The 23,009-nt window shown below is 42.3% G+C and overlaps 1 protein-coding gene across 4 annotated transcripts; it reads right to left on the reverse strand.

The window, feature by feature from the left end:
• On the reverse strand, positions 1–22,373 carry LOC124151514 (protein dispatched homolog 3-like). Of its 4 annotated transcripts, XM_046524027.2 has the most exons (12): positions 22,280–22,370; positions 21,270–22,042; positions 18,510–18,719; positions 13,562–15,126; positions 13,149–13,373; positions 11,312–11,437; positions 10,513–10,644; positions 7,255–7,372; positions 4,295–4,422; positions 2,676–2,753; positions 2,069–2,239; positions 1–1,675 (listed from the first exon to the last, which is right to left on the reverse strand). In XM_046524027.2, the coding sequence occupies exons 3-12, from the start codon at positions 18,703–18,705 to the stop codon at positions 1,256–1,258; spliced, it is 3,159 nt and encodes a 1,052-aa protein (XP_046379983.2). In that variant the 5' UTR covers positions 18,706–18,719; positions 21,270–22,042; positions 22,280–22,370; the 3' UTR covers positions 1–1,255. The 4 variants fall into 4 exon arrangements, with proteins under 4 accessions (XP_046379983.2, XP_046379985.2, XP_048259287.1 ...); XM_046524029.2 differs by lacking the exon at positions 21,270–22,042 and having other exon boundaries at positions 22,280–22,373; XM_048403330.1 differs by lacking the exon at positions 22,280–22,370 and having other exon boundaries at positions 21,243–22,086.
• Between the last annotated feature and the right edge of the window lie 636 nt (positions 22,374–23,009).

Consider the following 23,009-nt stretch of genomic DNA (forward strand, 5'->3'; position numbering starts at 1 on the left):
TTGTAATACTTCGCTACTGCTGTTTGAACATAGAGATAGATATTTATTCATGAGAGTGTTTTGTTTACCTTCCATTTACTGACCAATTCATATTTTCTGTCCTCCGTGTTGCATAGGTATTTTAAAAATAATTTGTATGGCTTGCTGTTTAATTGAAAGTTTTGGAAAGTCTCCGCCCACTTCTGAGAAGTTGTTCAATGTCATGGAGAAATGGACACTTCATGAAATAAACAATAGTGTCAAGTGAATACCGCTTTATGTGATGTAATGTCAAAGCCAGTCATGATAGCAGTGTCACAAACACTTGGGACAATGCTCATAATACGTGGGAATGTTGGGCCAGACGAGGTGTCCCGTATCACATGCTTGTTGTGAGAGCTGGTGCCATGTGGATTCTGGGCCAGACGAGGTGTCCCGTATCACATGCTTGTTGTGAGAGCTGGTGCCATGTGGATTCTGGGCCAGACGAGGTGTCCCGTATCCCATGCCGGTTGTGAGAGCTGGTTCCATGTGGATTCTGGGCCAGACGAGGTGTCCCGTATCCCATGCCGGTTGTGAGAGCTGGTGCCATGTGGATTCTGGGCCAGATGAGGTGTCCCGTATCACATGCTTGTTGTGAGAGCTGGTTCCATGTGGATTCTGGGCCAGACGAGGTGTCCCGTATCCCATGCCGGTTGTGAGAGCTGGTGCCATGTGGATTCTGGGCCAGACGAGGTGTCCCGTATCCCATGGTTGTTGTGAGAGCTGGTTCCATGTGGATTCTGGGCCCGATTGTGTCATCTTGTCTCATCGGCACGGGTGGCCGAGTCGTCTTAGATGCAGCGATTCGCTCTGCAGAGTTGCGTCCTGATTATGTTTCTAGGTTTGTCAGCACCATACCCGTGCTCGTGCGTTTCACTGAAGTGGTAAACGTCTGAGACCTGCATCACTTCGGGCTTTCCTCCCACATTAAGCTGACACGCCGTGATATAACTGGAATACTGTTAAAAGCAGAGTTAAACCCAACTAACTCATTCACTCGTTATGTCTGGAACATTTCTAATAGCGACACGTGAAACCATTCCCTATGCAGAATGGTATCACTCAGCTGCTGGAATCAGCGGATCATGAGTTCGAATCTGAAATTCGCCTAGGGCCTTGGTAAGCCAGAAAGCGTAATCGTTGGGAACATCAAATGTATACAACCTGAGCCAATTTAGGCATTCTTCCTCCATTTAGCTCTGACTGGTTTAATAAAAATACTGTTGAACTCTTTTCACAAATGACTGGTAAAGGACTCAGTGTTTTTGACCCCATCTCTTTGAGGGTCTGAGGGCTTCTTCTTGCAACAGTATCTCCTGAAGAAGACAACAAAGTCCCCTTGATCGCCACTCGGACCCACAATACCAAGGAGGGTGATGAAAAAGCCCATTGAAAACAGGAGAGAAAAGCCGATCGTACAAAACATGAATATGCCAAACTGGAAGAAAAACTGGATTTCTGCAAACAGCATAAAGAAGGCAGCTCCGAGAGTAGTGCATGCTCCAGAAAAGATGGGCACGCCCATGGCTTCGAGAGTATCTCGGACTCGCGACTTCCTGTCTCTACTTTTAGATAGATGGTATCCTTCCGCCAAGTGTACAATATAGTCCACAGCTAGTCCAACAACAAGACACATGTTGAGCGACACGAGCACCTGTAAAATGACAAGAAACATGTATTCTTGAACGCAATTCATTCTTCCACAAATATTTGATCTTGAAAAGGTTCTTCATACTTTAATCTCAAACCCATGTATTGAAACTGGGGAATTTTAATATTGCTCATGATTTTTCATGATTTCATTTCATACGAAAGTTCACATTACATAACTGTTTGTCAAAATAAACAACGTTTATATTTAACATGCGTTACAAAACTATGATGTGACGTGAATAATAATAATAATAATAATAATAGGCCATTTATATTTCCACACCACTCAGGGGCATGCTCAAAAAACACTATTACCCGGTCACTGGATCAGTGTGCACACAAGAACCATTCTCAGCTCCCTGGGGAGTATACAACCATTATGTAATTTACCCACCCCAAGTTTCCATCCAGCAAGGGGTATCACACCGATGACACACACGGTGACACAGCCAATTGACACAGTTGCTAGGAAACCAAGAATGATGTTTTGGGTCGCCAGTGTTAGTACAGGGAAGGCCAGGCTGAGTCCAATAGCGATTCCCAGTATAGCGTTATCTGCAAGTGCCTAAAATAGAATCAGAAAATTGTCAACATCAAAATCTCCACAGTCCAGTGAGTGAATGTTGATATACGCCAGTGATCTACACTCCAAATATATCACGAGTCTGGATCAAATAACAAAGGATTGACAGCATGAGCATCGATTCATGCCAATGGGCCACAATGAAACGACCAGATTGGTCAGACGTTGTACCATCCGATCTACAATAATCTCTCACAGAACAACCATTGGGTATTGCGGTCCTCTTTCAGCACATGAATCTACAACCGTCCAACTGTATTGATTGTACAATTTAAGTGATAATATTCAAGCTCTCTTCATGGTATATTGATATCAAATATTGCAATAGCTGCTGTTTACATGTTAAACATTATTTTGAGAAAAAAATTAACAAACATAAGAACTCTGATTATTTCAACGAAATTTATTTAAAGTGCACCTTTTGTATGTGGAGCCAGTGCCAAAATACCGATGTTGTCTGGAAACCTCCCTTGAGACTCGCAGGCATCTTGTTCAACTTGTGAAACAGAAAGTAGACATTTTACACAATGATACGCAATTCACTTTCCTACTCGAAAGTGGATTAATACTATATTCTACCTTAGATATTGATTTTAGACTCCAGCATGATCACATCTAAGTATATTTTCTTCGTTTGTCCCCGTTGTCCCTTGGACCCGTGAAGATCCGGGGTAGAATAGGTCTTCAGCAACCCATGCTTGCCGTAAAAGGTGACCATGCTTGTCGTAAAAGGCGACTAACGGGATCGGGTGGTCAGGCTCGCTGACTTGGTTGATGCATGTCATCGTATCCCAATTGCGTGGATCGATGCTCATGATACCAATCACTGGATTGTCTGGTCCCGACTCGAGTATTTACAGACCGCCCTCATATAGCTGGAATGTTGCTGAGTGTGGCGTTTTAACAACAAACCAACCAACCAACCGCTGTCCCTTGCCTTTCCCAGAAGAGAAGTAGCTGTCTCCTCTTGATACACAGCCAATACCTCACCTTATTTATGCACTGTGTTCCTCCAACACCCGTGAATGGAGCCACTATTGCTTAAGGCGATCAACGGGACCGCGTGGTCAGACTCGCTGACTTGGTTGTTGCATGTCATTGTATCCCAATTGCGTGGATCGATGCCCATGATGTCAATCACTGTATTGTCTGATCTAGCGATTATTTACAGACCGCCGTTATATAGCTGGAATATTGCTCAGTGTGGCGTTAAACAACAAACAAACAAAAAAAATATATTTTTGACCAAGGAATCCAGTACACACATGGTTCCAGCGAGGACACTAGCAAGTGCTCAGACATACAGAATATACATCGTACAAGGGGCAGTTGTAGGGTTCGAACAATGTTCATGCATGGAGTGAGACTTATTTGACTTAGGAGTGCAACAAACGGTCTCATTTCGCTGGGTCTGTTTTTTTGTTTTACGCCGCACTCAACAATAGTCCAACTATATGACGGTGGTCTTAATATAATCGAGCCTGGACCAGACAATCCAGTGATTGACACCATGAGCATCGATCTATGGATATGTAATACGTTTACATGCATCAACCAAGTCAGTGGGCCTGACCATCCGATCCCGTCATAGAGTCGCCTCTGACAACAAGCATAGTTGCCTCTTACGACAAGCATTGGTTGCTTAAGGCTAATTCTAACCCGTATCTTCACGGGTCTGCCTCTTTCCATTACCAGACAGAAACCAAACACACAGGAGAAACGTGGTGTAAACAAAACCTGTGAAGTATTGATACAGTTCCCTCATATCCATTTGACATATTCATTTCTATCTCCTATCTGCGCCCCCCTCCACCAACCCCCAACCAAGGATTTCAGTAATTATCTGCAGAAAATCAAAATCAAGAAAACTATCGATGACATCACCTATAAATGTGTTTTCTCAAAAGTAGCATTTTGTCAAATCAAATCTCAACATACATAGGTCAAGAAGGTAATGACTTCGTGTTTCCATGTCAAACTTTATTTCGTTGTTTTTGTGGTCTATAGATTTGATCACTAACTGTAGCATGTGAATACCTGTTGAGTCATAAAGTCTTCCCATCGCTTCACAACCGGAAGTCCTTCTGTATAACTGAGAGATTGGCCAATCAGTGTCGTGTTGATCTCGATGGTCAAGAACTTGATCCGGTTGCCGACACTGCTTACTGCAACACACAATCACTACAAAGTAACTGCTTGCTGCAACACACAATCACTACAAAGTAACTGCTTGCTGCAACACACACACAATCACTACAAAGGAACTGCTTGCTGCAACACACAATCACTACAAAGAACTGCTTGCTGCAACACACAATCACTACAAAGGAACTGCTTGCTGCAACACACAATCACTACAAAAGAACTGCTTGCTGCAACACAAAATCAATTCAAAGGAACTGCTTGCTGCAACACACAATCACTACAAAGGAACTGCTTACTGCAACACACAATCACTTCAAAGGAACTGCTGGCTGCAACACACAATCACTACAAAGGAACTGCTTACTGCAACACACAATCACTTCAAAGGACCAGCTTGCTGCAACACACAATCACTACAAAGGAACTGCTTACTGCAACACACAATCACTACAAAGGAACTGCTTGCTGCAACAAACAATCACTACAAAGGACCAGCTTGCTGCAACACACAATCACTACAAAGGAACTGTTGACTGCACACACAATCAGAACAAAGGAACGGCTTGCTGCAACACACAATCACTACAAAGGAACTGCTTGCTGCAACACACAATCACTACAAAGGAACTGCTTACTGCAACCCACAATCACTATAGGGATCTGCTGACTACAACCCACAATCACTACAAAGGATCTGCTGACTACAAGACACAATCAGAACAAAGGAACTGCTTGCTGCAACACACAATCACGACAAAGGAACTGCTGGCTGCAACACACAATCACGACAAAGGAACTGTTGACTGCGCACACAATCACTACAAAGGAACGGCTTGCTGCAACAGACAATCACTACAAAGGAGCTGCTTGCTGCAACACACAATCACTACAAAGGAACTGCTTGCTGCAACACACAATCACTACAAAGGAACTGCTGGCTGCAACACACAATCACTACAAAGGGACTGTTGACTGCGCACACAATCACTACACAGGATCTGCTTGCTGCAACAGACAATCACTACAAAGGAACTGCTTGCTGCAACACACAATCACTACAAAGGAACTGTTTGCTGCAAAACACAATCACTACAAAGGATCTGCTTACTACAACACACAATTACTATAAAGGAACTGTTGACTGCAACACACAATCACGACAAAGGATCTGCTTGCTGCAACACACAATCACTACCAAGGAACTGTTGACTGCAACACACAATCACTACAAAGGAACTGCTTGCTGCAACAAACAATCACTACAAAGGATCTGCTGACTACAACACACAATCACGACAAAGGATCTGCTTGATGCAACACACAATCACTACAAAGGAACTGCTTGCTGCAACACACAATCACTACAAAGGAACTGCTTGCTGCAACAAACAATCACTACAAAGGAACTGCTTACTGCAACACACAATCACTACCAAGGAACTGTTGACTGCAACACACAATCACTACAAAGGATCTGCTTGCTGCAACACACAATCACTACAAAGGATCTGCTGGCTGCAACACACAATTATTACAAAGGATCTGTTGACTGCAACACACAATCACGACAAAGGATCTGCTGACAACACAATATCACGACAAAGGAACTGCTTGCTGCAACACACAATCACTACAAAGGAACTGCTTAGTGCAACACACAATCACTACAAAGGATCTGCTTGCTGCAACACTAAATCACTACAAAGGAACTGCTTGCTGCAACACACAATCACTACAAAGGATCTGCTGACTACAACACACAATCACTACAAAGGATCTGCTTGCTGCAACTCACAATCACTACAAAGGATCTGCTTACTACAACACACAATCACTACAAAGGAACTATTGACTGCAACACACAATCACTACAAAGGATCTGCTGACTACAACACACAATTACTACAAAGGAACTGTAGACTGCGCACACAATCACTACAAAGGAACGGCTTGCTGCAACAGACAATCACTACAAAGGATCTGCTTGCTGCAACACACAATCACTACAAAGGATCTGCAACCTGCAACACACACTCACCACGAAGGAATTGCTGACTGCAATAAACATTCAACACAAAGGAACCGACTGATAATCTTCTGGGACGGCCTGCGATGCTGTTGGGTTGTTATTTGGTATTTCGTTTGCTCATTTTCCTACAGTTTGGGTGTTTACATTTCACAACTTCAGAGGTAAAATCGAGCATCCAATTTTCAACTTATGTCATACTCTTGCTCAAAAGTTGAATGATGAAGTTTACAACATTCAAGGCTTCAGTAAAACGTTCAAACAAAACGTTTTTGTGGTAGACATATGGAGGAGGTTTCCACATTTGAAGCATCTGTGACAAAAATGATGTCCGATGCAATTCCCTATTCCAGTGTTGTTTTTTTGTCAGGTGAACAATTGACTTGCTTTTGCATGTCTTTTTGGTGACGGGTGCCACCGATGTAGCAGGATATGCTCACCTTTTCGCGAACACCTAGTATCATCACTATTTGATAGGGATTCATAAACACATAAATATGTTATAGTCTGAATCGTACAATCGACTCTGCTATTCGCAGAAATTTCTTATGAATGTTGAAAGGGTTTTATCGCTTTCATTTTAAAATAGCAAAAGTTGTTTTCTGGACATGCTGTATGACCTGAACAATCGTTCCTGTCGTTTTTTACCGTCGGTTATGCTCCATTTTCGTTTTCAAATTTAATTTTGGTCAAACATTTGTGATTCAATATGCCCTAAAGTATAAAAATCTGCGAAATTGAAATATTTACTTTACTTGCCCTTACTTTTTACGAATGTTATGATTCTTTTCTCTCTAGGTAATTGACTTTATACATCTAAATATACCTGGTGTGGTCTTCTGACTAAATGTGTCCCTGACCTCCCCGAAGAGGGTGTTGTACTTGATATAGTCTTCCGTGAGTCTCATTCTGAAGCCGTCGTACAGCCAGTACGTCAGGGGAATCTGAAAAATACCAGTGCGGGCCTCTGTTGATGGCTGGTCCTTTCACGTGGATGACTTCTAGAAGTGTTCTCATCTTGCAGTTGGCATGACCATTTTGTGGTTGTGGTGACTCTTATGTTGAGAAACATCAAGGCCCCTCCCGGAACATCAAACCTCATTACAGAAGAAAGACTCCAAATCCGCCATATCCAGTCCCATCCAGACCACAACATCAATTGGAACAATATCGACGTAATTACCAGAGATCGTGCCAACTACAAGATCAGGCACACCTGGAAGCCATCCTCATCATATGACTCCAACCAGCCATCAACAGAGATCAAGGTTATTACATCCCAACGGCCTACCATAAACTCATAACTAAACAGTCGTAATCTCATTTCCTTTGTCCATTATATATATCTAAATATATATCTAGTGAGTTAGTGAGTTGGGTTTAACGCCGCTTTTAACATTATCCCAGTTATATCACGGCGTGTCAGCTAAATGTGGGAGGAAAGCCCGAAGTGATGCAGGTCTAAGACGTTTACCACTTCGGTGAAACCCACGAGCACGGGTATGGTGCTAACAAACCTAGAAACATAATCGGGGCGAACCGGGATTCGAACCCACAATCATAGGTTTCTGGCGTGCCCAAGGGACGCAACTCTGCACAGCGAATCGCGGCGCCTTAGACGACTGGGCCACCCCTGCCCCCCAAAATATATATCTAAATCCTTCTGGTCTTGATACTGGCTTCAAATTAACTTGTCCATATCAACCACTGTATTGTTTTACTCAACCATGCCTTGTTAATCCTATTCATTCTTATCTGTGCATCTATCAGGCTTTATACTTCAACCTTATATGTTGTGCAGACATCAATCTATTATCATTCAACCTTGTATAAACATCAATTATCAACACGTACATGTATATAAACTAACGACATTTCTGTACATCACTTGCTTGACGGGGGGCACGGGTGGCCCAGTCGTCTAAGGCGCCGCGATTCGCTGTGCAGAGCTGCATCCCTTGGGCACGCCAGAAACCTATGATTGTGGGTTCGAATCCCGGTTCGCCCCGATTATGTTTCTAGGTTTGTCAGCACCATACCCGTGCTCGTGGGTTTCACCGAAGTGGTAAACGTCTGAGACCTGCATCACTTCGGGCTTTCCTCCCACATTAAGCTGACACGCCGCGATATAACTGGAATACTGTTAAAAGCGGCGTTAAACCAAACTCACTCACTCACTCACTTGCTTGACGACGGTGTAAGTATCTACACCGAAACGTGGAATTCATTGTAATAAAGAAGCTGTACATCCATGGAACTATCCTCCTGTTCGTATTAGGATATGTTTGTTTCAATAAAGTATGGTGACTGTATAAACACCACGGAATGTTTTACGAGGGGATATCAAAGTTTTGAGCCTGGTATATTTTGGTTGTTGTGCTCACGTTTGACACATATTTACATTGACCTGTGTTTATTAAGTCACGTTTCACAATCCGTTGGCTTCAGTCCAGTGTCGTGTTGATAACTGACTACGACTCTGACTACACCATAGCATTGACATAGACACCACTCAGTACAGAACAGCCATCAATACTTGTTCCCCAGATGATTTTTATGGGAGGTCTGCCCAATTACATACTACAAGTAACATTGGATGTAGGAATTTCAGCGTGAGAGAGGTCCCGCTCTGGTCACACCCATCCCAACCCCCCACCAGCGCTACAAAGGACACCTTGATGCCTTCCACAACCTGGTACGTGGAAACTGGACTTTTATAGTCAGTTAACTCTCTTGCCTCGGGAAGATGGTACTGAACAAGAGGCGCACTACACTCCATGAGGCAGAAGAGCACACAGACTTTTCGTAAGGGTAAATTTAACAAATCCTTCAGAAACATCTAAATGCGTCAAAGGTTTGTCCTCGATTGGTTTCTAGAATGCTATCGGATAAAATAAATGCCATGCAGATAAGCACCTCTAATCTCCTGTTTGCCAGATTGTATCGCAACAGTTTTAGGCGAGTGACGGGTAGCGGTTTCAGAGAGATTTTGTCCTCGTCCTTCGTTGTGTTCACGAAGCACACGCTTCGGTGAGCACAACCCAATAGACGGCCATGTGGTCACAATGCTCACATATGCATTCTTTCGGGACAGCAAAGGCATAATTGCACATTGATTATTTACCATGGGGTGCACTATGAATAGCGAATAGTGTGCCAACGTCAGTCTATCAGAGAAGCCTCGCTACTAATTTTAACGTGGTGTTCTTCCCCACCAAGACAAGCTCCAGTTCATAAGTAACAGATCTCTTCCTTAGTAGCTGCCGTCTGTTCTTAAATTGGAACAAAAACAAATCAATTGCATGGTCTGAGATTTTGTGAGGGCCAAGAATCAGTTTCTGCTGTTTGGAACTGGATGACTGACCAACATTGGCCTTCTTCAACACAGGGATAACTGACCTTCAGAAGAGATAGAACAACTGCATTGAACAGCAAGGGGACTATGTTGAAAAAAATACTTCAAGACAATGTTTCAGTTAATATATGCTGGACTCAAAGTATTCTGATACCCCTCGTATGTTTGTTCATAGAGTTTAATTTAGAAACAGTTGAGTCCTAGTCTCTAGTTTTATACCACAAAGATCCCTTGGACACGCCAGAAACCTATGATTGTGGGTTCGAATCCCGGTTCGCCCCGATTATGTTTCTAGGTTTATCAGCACCATACCCGTGCTCGTGGGTTTCACCGAAGTGGTAAACGTCTGAGACCTGCGTCGCTTTCCTCCCACATTAAGCTGACACGCCGCGATATAACTGGAATACTGTTAAAAGCGGCGTTAAACCCAACTCACTCACCCACACTCCTTCTACTTCAAGGCAAACCCGTCATTGAAAGCATGAGCAAAGATCCCAATGACCTTTGTACGATGACACACACATCAACAATGTCACAGGGCCTGGCGGATCCATTTTAGTCACCTCTTACGATAAAGTAAGAGATTAATGGGTCTAAGTCTACCCCTTCAGACAAAGGAATATAATAGGAAAGGAAAACAAACACGTCTGGCATGGTGAGACGGTTATGGAATACGATGAATGTATCAATCAATTAGCTCTGAATTGTTCGATCTTGTGTTGTACTTACATCCAAATATCGATCAAACGAGCTGTTGAAGGTGGTGCCACCGTAAAGTGTTGGTTTTGCTGACATGAAGTCCGATGTTCGAGTCCAATTCCAGGGAAGGTCAAGGGTCAAATTGCCAGCATCCACGTCAGCCTGAAACATCAGTGTGCAAGTGAGTGCATGTTGTTGTGCATAATGAACAAGAGTGTATGTAGTTTGACGTAATGAGCAAGAGCGTATGTACACACTGTGTGACGTAATGAATAAGAGATTGCGTGTAGTTTGACAGTAATGGGCTGGGATTTTGTGTCGAGGTTGGATGTTTTCTTCAGCATCAGCCACAACATTAGTCTGTCTTACAGACCCTGATACAAATATATATCAAATACAGCCCATGCAAGTCTATAATGTTTGGCAAGTCTAGATTACTGCATTATCTCAAAATGAAGAGAGTCTCTGGGCTCCCTTTTATTCTATTTTTACTAAGATAATTGAAAAAATGTTTTTTTTCTGAACGATATGTTTATTTCAGAGACTAGATGTTTGTCTACTGCAACACCAGATATTTGTATAATCACAACTATGAGCCAAAATATGTTTTTCTTAAAACATCTTGCAACCTTGTATTTTTTGTGTCAGACAAATGCTTGTTTATTCATTAGTCTAAAGCATAATTATATTTATTCAAGCATTTTCTGAGACCATTTTGTGAAACTGATAAATCCTAGATTTGTCGTCACCAGTGATTGTGGTAAACGTGTACGACCTACGTACGTTACCACTGAAGCCAAGAGGCGTTATGCGCCAACAACTCACTCACCTGTAGGAATGCCTCCATGTTTCGGGTGAAGCAAGACACCTCCATCTCTCCCGTGACCGTGTCTCGTCTGATTTTAAGGGCAGATATTTCTTCCTCCGTGAAGTTGTGGATTTCATCACACAGAGTCTAGACACAATAAAACGTATTTGTGTAACTGTTATACATGCAGTGAAACCAGTAGATTTCACCACACACAGCCTAGGCACAATACAATGTATTTCTATAACCGTTACATACAAAGTAAAACCTGAAGATTTCCTCACACAGAGCCTAGATATGATACAACGTATTTGTGTTACCGTATATGTGCAGTGAAACCTGACGATTTCACCACACAGAGCCTAGGCACAATGCAATGTATTTCTATAACCGTTACATACAAAGAAAAACCTGAAGATTTCATCACACAGAGCCCAGATATAATACAACGTATTTGTATAACCGTTAATTTTTTAGTAAAACCTGTAGATTTCGTTTTGGTAAAGTATAGCACAGGGTTCGACGTCTGTTTTTAGCGTGGTGTCATTCGAACCGATTTCGAATGACTAATGGGACTTGGGTTAATACAGGATTTAGATCCGATACTCTGGATATTCGTGGATGCGGCGTAACTACAATATAGTTAACGGCACTTTATTTCAGAGAGGAAACGTCTTCAATAACAATAACATTATTCGGTAATTTGGTTACTTACATAAATCGACGAGTCCATTGTACTATTATATACAGGGAAAGAGCATGTATACATATTACATTTTTACATAAATATATTCATCACTTACATCATATTATTCCAGGGTTTCCAACACTCATTTGACGCTTTACTGAGTAACATTGACACTTTACTGAGTAACATTGACACTGATGTTTACATAAGGTTCTTAGTAACATTACATTGTTCAAAGACAAAAGCGTTCTAAATATATACACATTCCGATTATAACAATACAATTCGGGTAGAGGTGTCTTCGTTCTTACAGAAATTGCATATTAAGGTGAAATTATCCCTAGATTACGAAGAGGGCAGAAATCAATATCAATCTCCAACCATCTGCCTTCGTTAACTTTCAACCTTAACACCTCCATTCTCACAACATATTACGTTGTTTTCTATCTGTTAAAAGGGCGAGAAACTCTGTATATATGTTATAGCTGGAGCTAGTTTCTTTGATACTATTCAATGATGCATATAAAGTGCAAATGTTCTCAAACACACTGCGCGATCCATACAAATACAGATCCATGGGAAAACAATAAAGCACCTACAGTAGATAGGTTTGGTATCCACATTTATCAATGTACAATTATCTTTGAAATATTACTATTGGGCATTTTCGTAAGTTTAAGCCAGTATTTTATACAACGATATATATATCTATATATAATTGGCAGCATTCACACATAACAGTGCATATGGTGTCTGGGGACCAACTTTGAGAAATGTCTTGTAAGCATCTTTTCAAATCTGTTATTGGCCCCTCAAACCCATCGGAGCCGTAAATGGAATGGAATGACGTATAGCATGTGTATGAGGTACCAACGTTGAGAAATGTCTTGTCAGCATTTTTTCAAATCTGTTAATGGTCCCTCAAACCCATCGGAGCCATACATGGAATGGGTTGACCTTTTCACCTACAACCTATAGCATGTATACGAGGTACCAACGTTGAGGAATGTCTTGTAAGTATCTTTTCAAATCTGTTATTGGCCCCTCAACCCAATCGGAGCCACAAATGGAATGGAATGACCTTTTCACCTATAATGTATAGCATGTGCATCAGTTTATGAATCGCTAGCAAATGGTGGTGATACGGGGTGTAAGTGAACACATCATTACCTTCAAGGCCAACTGAGCGTCTGGAATGCTGGCATCAAACTTGTCATCAAACACTTGAGTGCCCTGGCAGTCCACAGCAGAGAAGTGGCACCCGCTCAAGTCCCTTTCCCTAAAGCCCCAGACCAAGAACACACGGATAGAGCTGTCCACGTCATTGGGCTCGAAGGAGTAAAGATTTCTATTGATCGCTTTGGCATAGTTGTGTGACTGTTTGTATAGCTGCAGCTGCACAGAAAACGGCGGTACCTTATAGGGCGAGTGTCCAAGCTCTGGATAAAACAAGGCTAGAATATTTTTAAACATTGTCCAACATTAATCAAAATAAATTGAGATTACAATAGAAGTGTTGAAGGACTATATTTAGTTTGTACATTACATGGAAAAATACGTTTCAATGAATGATATATAGCTACCTGTTCATTTTCCGCCTGTAGACGAGACGTCTGGTAGCCCAAAAAGCCAACCAAAACCAGAAAAATGACTAGAATAATCCATTTTGCAAATTTGTGAGTCACAAACTTGAAATGGTAATCCCGAAAATACCTGACCAAAAAAGACTTCTTCTTTTTCTTCGCCAATCTGTTCAGAAAAGAAGGCTTCTTTTTCTTCGCTATTCGTGGTACGGATACATGTTGGTGTTTAGCAAAGTTGTTGTATTTGTCCTCCTCTTTCTTGCTTACGACTTTATTCTTCTTCTTACCAAATGTACAGCAACAACAACTGTATTTCTCAAAGTATCTGTGATAAACTACGACCACAGTAGGGAAGAACGTGATAACGGATGTGTAGTTTATCAGTACTAATATCCCGGAAAACACACCGAAGGACTTGGTGGCCAGAAGAGGCGACACGGCGCTGGCTATAAAAGCAAACATGGTTGTCAGAGAAGTTATCATCATACTGAGAGCGGAATTCCTGTAGGCATCAGATAGTCTGTGAGCTAAAGATGGATACGTGTTGAAGGCTGTTGCCCTCCAAGCATCGTAGAACACAAACAAATCATCAGCTCCTATCCCCAGTATAATGAAAATAGCCAGAATGTGAAAGAAGCCGAAATACCGATAGTCAAGTACAATTCTGTAGATTAGATTTGTGCCCATGAAACTGGACAAGATACTGTAGATGGCGAGGCTGGTAATCCACAGTGACCTTGTGTGGTAGCACATGAACGCCCCAATGAAGAGCATACTTCCTATTGCAAGCATCATGTCAAGAATTGCCTGTTCTCTGACGTCGGCTATCATCATGATATAGCTGTAGTATAAGAACTCAAATTGTGACGTACTCTTGTATGTTTCAAGAACCGGTTTCATGGTGTGAGTAAGGTACTCACTCAATGCTTCCCTGGTTGCAGTGAAGCCTTTCCCTTTTAAAGGCGAGCCCAGCAGTACCAAGGATCGCGTCAACCGAGCAGATACCCGCGTCGGTGTAACCTCATGATTCAGAGCTAACGTGTACACAAACGCGCCCTTCGTCGCGTTGTTGATGGATGCTTGATAAAGGACAGCCGATATATTGTCAAAGTTTGGGTCATTAAAAACAGGATCGGTAGCGGCATATGTTCCATCGAAGAAACGTAAAGCCGAGAGTGGCTTCCTACAGCTGTCTACTCCCCCGATCTTTTCCAGTTGACAATATTTGTCAAAATCCCGAACTTGCTGCATAACGTCCTCTATTTCTTTTATCTTTATCAAATGACTTTTTTCAAATATATTTCCTCCTCCGGTTTCATATATCATTTCCACGCTTTCCCCCAATCGGTATCGGTGTTTAGGGAATGGGGACACCGAACTGAGTGACCTTGGAACCCAGTTTCTGTAGGAGTTCCTGTACCGGAAGGCGAGGTCACGCTTCAGCCATGGCTGGTCACGAAGCTGGAGAGGGAGTGTTTCGAAGTTCGTAGGGAAGAGGTCATAACCAACAGCTACCAGAATCCCCGTTGTCACTGTTATAAGTAGGTGTCCAGATAGCATCAACACTGAAATAAATTTAAAAAAAAAATAAATAAAAATAATAATAATAATAAAAATAACAATAACAACAACAACAACAATAATAATAAGAAGAAGAACAACAACAACATCACACTGCAAACACGAAAACGTCGTTTTTTCCGTATATGGTCATTGGACGGTAAAACGACGTTTTTTGGACGTTTTTCCGTTCAAATAACGTCGTTATTTGACATCAGAATTTACTGGGAGAGAACGATATCATCAAGCTCCTCCTTTTCTTGATAGACATTGTCAACAGCCTCTACCGGTATTTCTACTTCTCAGATTTCATTGGTCAGTTCTCGCGTGTCAGATTACAGGCCGGAGTTTGACGCTTTACTCGTAGCGCTTGGCGGAAGTGCTGAATTCAATCGTTCTGCGCATGCGGATTGTTTAATGCCATGTCCAAATTGCGGATTGTTTCTTACCTTTAATGTCACACCTATTCGACATTGATACATAAACACATTATCATGATAAGGTCGAAATCGTACAATGTCGCTTAAATTCAAGGCGCATACTTGATCGGCAAGCATTTCTCATTAACTAATACAATGATAACGGTAAGAATTTTAGTCAAAATAATTAGAAAGGCGCAAGGCTCTGGAACGGCTGAGTATGGGAAAAAGATTAATACTTTCGCAAGTCGAAAGTCACTATACTATACATTAGTCAAATACTAAAACTAATATGAACCTAAATAATTTTAAGGCTTTCAAAATTGATTTTTTGTACAAGGGGACCTTGGTGTTTATTGTTAGATAATTTTTGCATATATATGTTTTCGATATTGCTTGGAATTATGAAAACTATGTTTATTTATAACTTACAGTTTCGTCTACTTTCTCATTTGCACATGACACTTGAGCAGTGATCTTCTTAATATTATAATGTAATCGACAATGTTCTGGTATTGTAAACAAATTAATGTCAAATTCCAAACGGGTGGTGTCTATTTAGACTGATGCTTAGTCTCTAAAAATGTGTAATTTTAATAGAAACAAATAACTCCATTTAAATTGAAGAGGAGCCCCAATGTGATTGGAGATTCAGAGATGAACTTGAGGAAAATCTAACTTGCTTGATATAGGGCCTTTGCATTATAGAAAGGGCTGAGCGAAAGCGAAAATCATATGGTTCAGGGACTTTGTATATCTGGGCTGCCACCCAAACCAATCCAAAAGGGGATCCGAAAGCTTACTGTATGCTTAATGGTCATATGGAAGTGGACCAGAATTATACATTGTATTGCGCATGATTTGTTTCTTACATTTACTTTTAAGTCAGGAAAAATGATTTAAAAGGAGAATTGTTGAATTTAATTGTAAAATGTTTCTTTCACATATTAGATACAATCTTATATATCCTCAACAACAAATGTTACTGTGACACAAATATTTTAGTGAATTTTTCAAACAAGTAAAGTTTGGTTTTCAATATTGTAGTACATGTATGGAATCAAGTCACAAAAACGCAACTGCTACAGAAAAGCATGCATTCCATGCAAAAGTTGACTTTTATGCAAGCCCCATGCATTTCACTACCCAAGAATGGGTATAAAAACATGTGCGTTAACGGGATTCCATATGCATTGTTTAGCATCGTGCTGACAACAACCACTCAGAAAAAACAACAAGATTACGCAATAATTCAACATTACGAAATGCCACGCCTGTCCGAAAATGAGCGTCTGCGAGCCATTGGTATGCTTGAAGCAGGATCGAGTCAACGTGATGTTGCAAGACAATTTAACGCCCACAGAAACACCATTTGGTGATTATGGCAATGTTGGCAACAGACGAATGCAGTCAGAGACCATCCTCGGAGTGACTGGCCAGGCGTAACCAATAATCGACAAGACAACTGGATTCGAACAACACATCTACGAAATCGATTCCAGCCATCAACAGTGACTGCAAGAAGCATCCCTGACCTTTGACGAATATCTTCACAAACCGTACGTCGTCGCCTCAGATGTGCAGGGATTGTCGCCAGAAGACCTACCAGACGTGGTCACTGACGAGTCTCGTTTTCACCTCAGCCACAGCGATGGACGGATTCGAGTGTACCGACGTCTAGGTGAACGTTACGTCAATCATTGTGTCATGGAAGAAGGGGGCGGCAGCGTTATGGTATGGGGTGGGATTACGGCAAGACAGAGGGCCCGTTTGATAGTGGTAGAGGGAAATATCAATGGACGCGCAGCGCTACCGCGACGAGATCATCGGCCCTGTCACGTCGGCTACCGTTTTTGCGTTGTCATGATCCAGGCATTACCTTTCAACATGTCAACGCCCGGCCTCATATTGCTCGACTTGTTCAGGATTCTCTTCAGAGAAACAACGTGAATGTCATCCCCTGGCCGGCTCGCTCCCCTGATCTCTCACCAACCGAGCACACGTGGGATGAGATGGATCGGCGCCTTCGACGTCAACTACGTGTTCCACAGACACTCCAGGAACTTCGAAACATGCTCCATCAGATATGGACAGATATCCCACAGGACTTTGTGCGACGCCTGGTCCATTCCATGAGACGAAGATGTGTTGCTTGCATCGCAACCAGAGGTGGACACACACGCTATTGATTTGTAAATTGACATTTTGGCATGTTCATGTTTTATATGAAATCACGCAAGTCAATATGGCAAAATAAACCATTTGAACACTCACAGTAGTCTTTTATCTGTTGCAAACCGAAATTGTTTCAGATTTGGTAAAAAAACATAACTATGCATTAAATCATAATCAATGTCGCAGTAACTTTTGTTGTTCAGTATATTATTGTACCTTATAACTAAGTAATATTATCTTTAGAATTTAACAAACATTGTTACGTCACTAATCGACCCATCGTTTCCATTTGCGAGTTCTGTTAGGGAAGTCTGAAGTCAAGTAGATGGTTGACACGAACGGTTATTCTATTGGTCTATGTGTCATGATATAATCCCACCCAGTTTATAAAATGGGTCACCATTAGCAAAGTTTAATTGTCAACGCCGGGAAAACAACCAGTGCTGGCCATCCGCAGAAACAAATCCCACTGGGCTTGAAGATCCGGGGTAGAATAGGTCTTCAGCAACCCATGCTTGCCGTAAAAGGCGACTAACGGGATTGGGTGGTCAGACTTTCTGACTTGGTTGATGCATGTCATGGTATCCCAATTGCGTGGACCAATGATGACAATCACTGTTCTGTTTAGACTCGATTATGTACAAACCGTCGTCATATAGCTGGAATATGTTGAGCGCGGTGTTAAACAACAAACAAACAAACAAACACTGGGCGCAAAAGGCAAAAACGCCTTTCTTGTCAGTCAGCATTATGACAGTACAATTAAAATGTCATGAACGACGCACACAACTTACAGAACGACGGCAGGGGATATCTGGCCACAAGTTTGCAGTAGAAGAAAGGTTTAGGCGCTTGATCTTTCTCGTCAGTGCTGTCATCTTTGTCGTCATCGTAGTTTGGTGTCCACATACATCCATTATGTAAGGTGCCGTTGAGGTCATCGTTGCCAACGCTGTGGTTCTCTGTGTACGAAGGATTTTCTGACGTCATCGTGGTGAGCTAGTCTAAACAAGAGGAAGATAGAATAAACGCGGTTGTTATGCCTGTTTCATGCATATATGTCATTATTATCATTATTATGATACCCATCCCATTAGTCACTCTGATACACCAGTGGACCCAGTCGGTTTGAGGTCATCATGGCGTCATAATATTTTACGTGACGTCACTTGCTTGCCACACCCTGTTCGCACTGCGGGTTAACATATTGTTTCGACATAGCTAAAATTCGAACACAAAAATGTTTCGCCGGAATTAGCTTGTGGACCCGATACATGTGTCAGTAGCGGTAGTTCATTATCTGAACGTTCGTGTACGCTCCCCCCACCCACCCCCACCCCCGACGGTGCCATGGTGTTCAAGCTCCTTCAGCTCGTACTATCCCCGTCGAACCGTGAAGCTCCGAGGCAGAGTAGGTCTGCAGCAACCCATGCTTGCCGTTAAAGGCGTCTATGCTTGTCGTAAGAGGCGACTAACGGGATCGGGTGGTCAGGCTCGCTAACTTGATTGACGCATGTCATCGATCCCAATTGCATGGATCGATGCTCATGATATCAGTCACTGGATCGTCTTGTCCAGACTCGATTATTTACAGGCCGCCGTCATATAGCTGGAATACTGCTTAGTGCGGCGTAAAACAGCAAACAAACAAGCAAACATGTGTTAATGAGCTGAACGTTCGTGCACGTACCGTGATAGTGTCATTGTGTACAAGCTCATTCAGCTCTAACATACCGTACATCCCCTGACAAACGTTAATTGTAGTATGAGGACCAATGGGGGACCTTCAATAAGCAATATACACATAAAATAACATTTAAGACTAATAATGTCAAATTTCATTGATTAGTTGACATAATATCCTACTTCTAATTACCGCCTCCGTGGTCTAGTGGTAGAGCGTAAATCGGCATCAGTCTGGACTAGTGCAAGCAGCACCCCCCCCCCCCCCCCCCCCCCCCCCCCCACACACACACACACACACACATGCATGCACGTCGCTATATAAGTGCAATAATCTTGGACGCGACGTTAAACCCCATTTCACCCCACCTCACCTCCTACTTCTAATACGTTTTGATTGTGCAACACGGAACGCTTACGTGACTTAGCTTCTTCCAACCTTAGCTCCTAGTCATGAGCATAAATAAAGCGACAAAACCCTTTTTATATCCAATAGAAATCGTTGCATAAAGCAGAGTCGAATACTAAGAGTCCAACTATGGCATGATCATGTGTGATCATGAATCACTATCAAATAGGGATGATACCAGGTTTTCGTGAATAGGTTATTGACTAAATCATATATATATATAAACGTGTATACATCATGTTAGTATGGCCGTTTCACATTGCTGATCATGTTTATTAATATATTTGACGCATCGCCAAGTTGGTCTTAAGTTTGCAATAACACATTGTTAGAATGTACAGTGTGTCTCACTCGGCATTATACAAGTGACACGTCTCGTCAAATATCTCGTCGAATATGAGTCCTTTTCAGTCGACACAGGGAGTTAAAAATAATTGCATTTTTCACTCCCTGTCTCGACTGAAAAGGACTCATATTCGTCTAATAAATTATACCACTTACAGAGAGAGTATCATAACTTTCAAGAACATACATTCCGGGAGTCGAGGAGGTGGGGGTGGGTATGGGATGTGGGTGGGGCTGTTTGTGCGGAGAGGGGACATAAAAAGTTAGGCTAATATTTAAAAAGGGAAATATCTGGTTTTGAAGCTGTAGCTGAAACATATTCATCTCGATAAAAAATCGTACAAACACACAAAAGATAACCAGACAATAATAAGACCTTGTGTACATTTCGAAGTTCATTGCATAATTTTAAAGTAAATATGTTCGTAAATCTAAAGATATTGATGTTGTTGATAGTGTTTGTACCAGTTGTGACGGTGCTGAAATTGATGATGAATTTCACATATTATTTAAGTGAAAGTATTACAGTTCATGGTTAACGTTTTATCTTTCTTGTATAATATCTATAAGGGAGCTGCAATGTGATATGTTAAGCGGGCGCACTGTCCCAGAAAATACTTGGACAAAATCATCATGCTTCTGACTGTCAACACATACCCAGACATTGACTGCAATCAAAAATACATCGTTGCAATATTGTTTTTAACCATACAGGGTAATAGTACTAATTAAAAAGAAAACCTGGCTTTTTGCAGTTAAAGAGTATTTAGTCCACACACACACACACACACACACACACACACACACACACACACACACACACACACACACACACACACACACACACACACGCACGCACGCACGCACGCACGCACGCACGCACGCACGCACGCACGCACGCACGCACGCACGCACACGCGCGCACACACACACACACACACAGATACACAAACACACACACACACAAACACACACACACACGCTAAGTGCATGTGGTATCGACAAGGCACCCACCAAAAGAAGAAGGAAGTCGCACTTCAATACGGGGCAGTAATTTCAGGGTAATCTAACACCCGAATATCTCACATACCTGAACAGTACCAGTGACACGACCTACCTGGTGACGAATGGCGACACTATTCTATCATCAAGGAATATACTCTCCAAAACGAGGAACGCACGCTGTCAGTCATGGACACATCCACACTGAACCTAGCGGTGTTACCCAGCCGCAACATACCACGCCCCATACACAGGGTGTACAGGGTTACCGGGTGGAAGGGTCTTGAAAGGGTTGAACATGGCACTCTGCCCAAACGGTACGACTAACAGTAAGAGACGTTTCAATGAATGACAAGAGTGAGCGATCAGTAAAGACTGTCCTCGGTCACTATCTCTTGATCAGTCCTCACTCTGTCCTCGGTCAGTATCTCTTGATCAGTCCTCACCCTGTCCTGTGTCGTCCTCGCTCTGTCCTTGGTCAGTCCACTCTCTATCCTAGGTCAGTCCTCACTCTGTCCTCGGTCAGTATCTCTTGATCAGTACTCACTCTGTCCTGTGTCGTCCTCGCTCTGTCCTTGGTCAGTCCACTCTCTATCCTAGGTCAGTCCTCACTCTGTTCTGGGTCAGTCCGCTCTTTATACTGGGGCAGTCCTCACTCTGTCCTGGGTAAGTCCGCTCTTTATCCCGATTCAGTCCTCGCTTTGTCCTGGGTCGTCCTCGATCTGTCCTAGGTCAGTCCTCGCTCTATCTTGGGTCAATCCTCTCTGTGTGTCCCGAGTTAGTCTTCGCTCTGTCCTGGGTCAGCCCTCTCCCTCTGTCCTGGGTCAGTCCTCACTCTGTCCTGGGTCAGTCCGTGCGCTGTCCTGGGTGTCCTCACCCTGAACCGGCCTGCAAAGTCGTTGAGCAGTGTTAGAGGGAAAGACGATTGTGTTTTACTTCCTGACAACCGCGTACACAAAATTAATCACGCTGTAAATAAATCAATGTCATCACAACTATTCTTAGATTCAACCGCACTACGCATATTCATTTCACACCTGATTGTCACAATTCAATTAAACACTTTCTGACCATGAATTGAACTATTATTTCAAGAACACATGCCAAAATATACAAGCCACTTACCCACTTCTTCAAGTGACATATGCAACCGCTAAATTCTACCGTTTGTCTAAACATGAAGGCACATATAGTTATGAGGCTCAGTTGTTGTCAAACTGATAAGATTTCACCGGTATGATCAACCCCCTCCCATCCCCACCCCTGGACTATGATCCTCACGAGGACCTCGTTTCCAGTAATCCCACCCGACTACGAGATAATGCAGCCGAGGAAACGTCCCTAACCAGACCTTAATGTCAATTCTTTATTTACTTTAAGCTTACAGCTTATCAGTTCAAAGCAATACATGTTTAAACTGTTGATACTGGTGATTGAGGTTGACGTACATATGGGGAGTACACAAGACTATAATTCATTATTTCTTAATTGGCATGCTCTCTTATTATCAATTGTCAGTGCAAGAGAATAACCAGCCTAGATTATTAGAAAAAGATTCCACTTGGCGTAAAGAGCAAATAGCTGTGGAAATTATATGAACGAACCACTGAAAATCAGTGATGACACCAGGTGTTCGCGAAAAGGGTAAGCATGTCCTGCCCTACCGGTAGAACCCGCCTTTTATACAATATGCATGAACATGTAAGTATTTATTGCTTGACGCAGCACAGCAGTACGTCAGCCTGTCAACAAACAAGACAATCAAGTGATCGTTGAACCAGAAAATCCAGTGACAAGAGACTGCCATTACTGGTTTTGTTGAAACTAATAAAAACGGTGTGTTAATTTTGAATTA

This window comes from Haliotis rufescens, unplaced genomic scaffold, assembly GCF_023055435.1.
Source record: "Haliotis rufescens isolate VD_foot unplaced genomic scaffold, xgHalRufe1.0.p SCAF_3, whole genome shotgun sequence".
NCBI lineage: Eukaryota > Metazoa > Mollusca > Gastropoda > Lepetellida > Haliotidae > Haliotis > Haliotis rufescens.

Bases quoted from the DNA above. Each gene is read 5' to 3' on its own strand.
- LOC124151514 (XM_046524029.2), bottom strand. From the start codon at position 18,705: ATGACGTCAGAAAATCCTTCGTACACAGAGAACCACAGCGTTGGCAAC. The intron at 15,127-18,509 runs GTAAGTTGTGTG...AATTTATTTCAG, and splicing joins ATATCCCCTGCCGTCGTTCT to TGTTGATGCTATCTGGACAC. The intron at 2,240-2,675 runs GTGCACTTTAAA...ATTCTATTTTAG, and splicing joins ACTGGCTCCACATACAAAAG to GCACTTGCAGATAACGCTAT.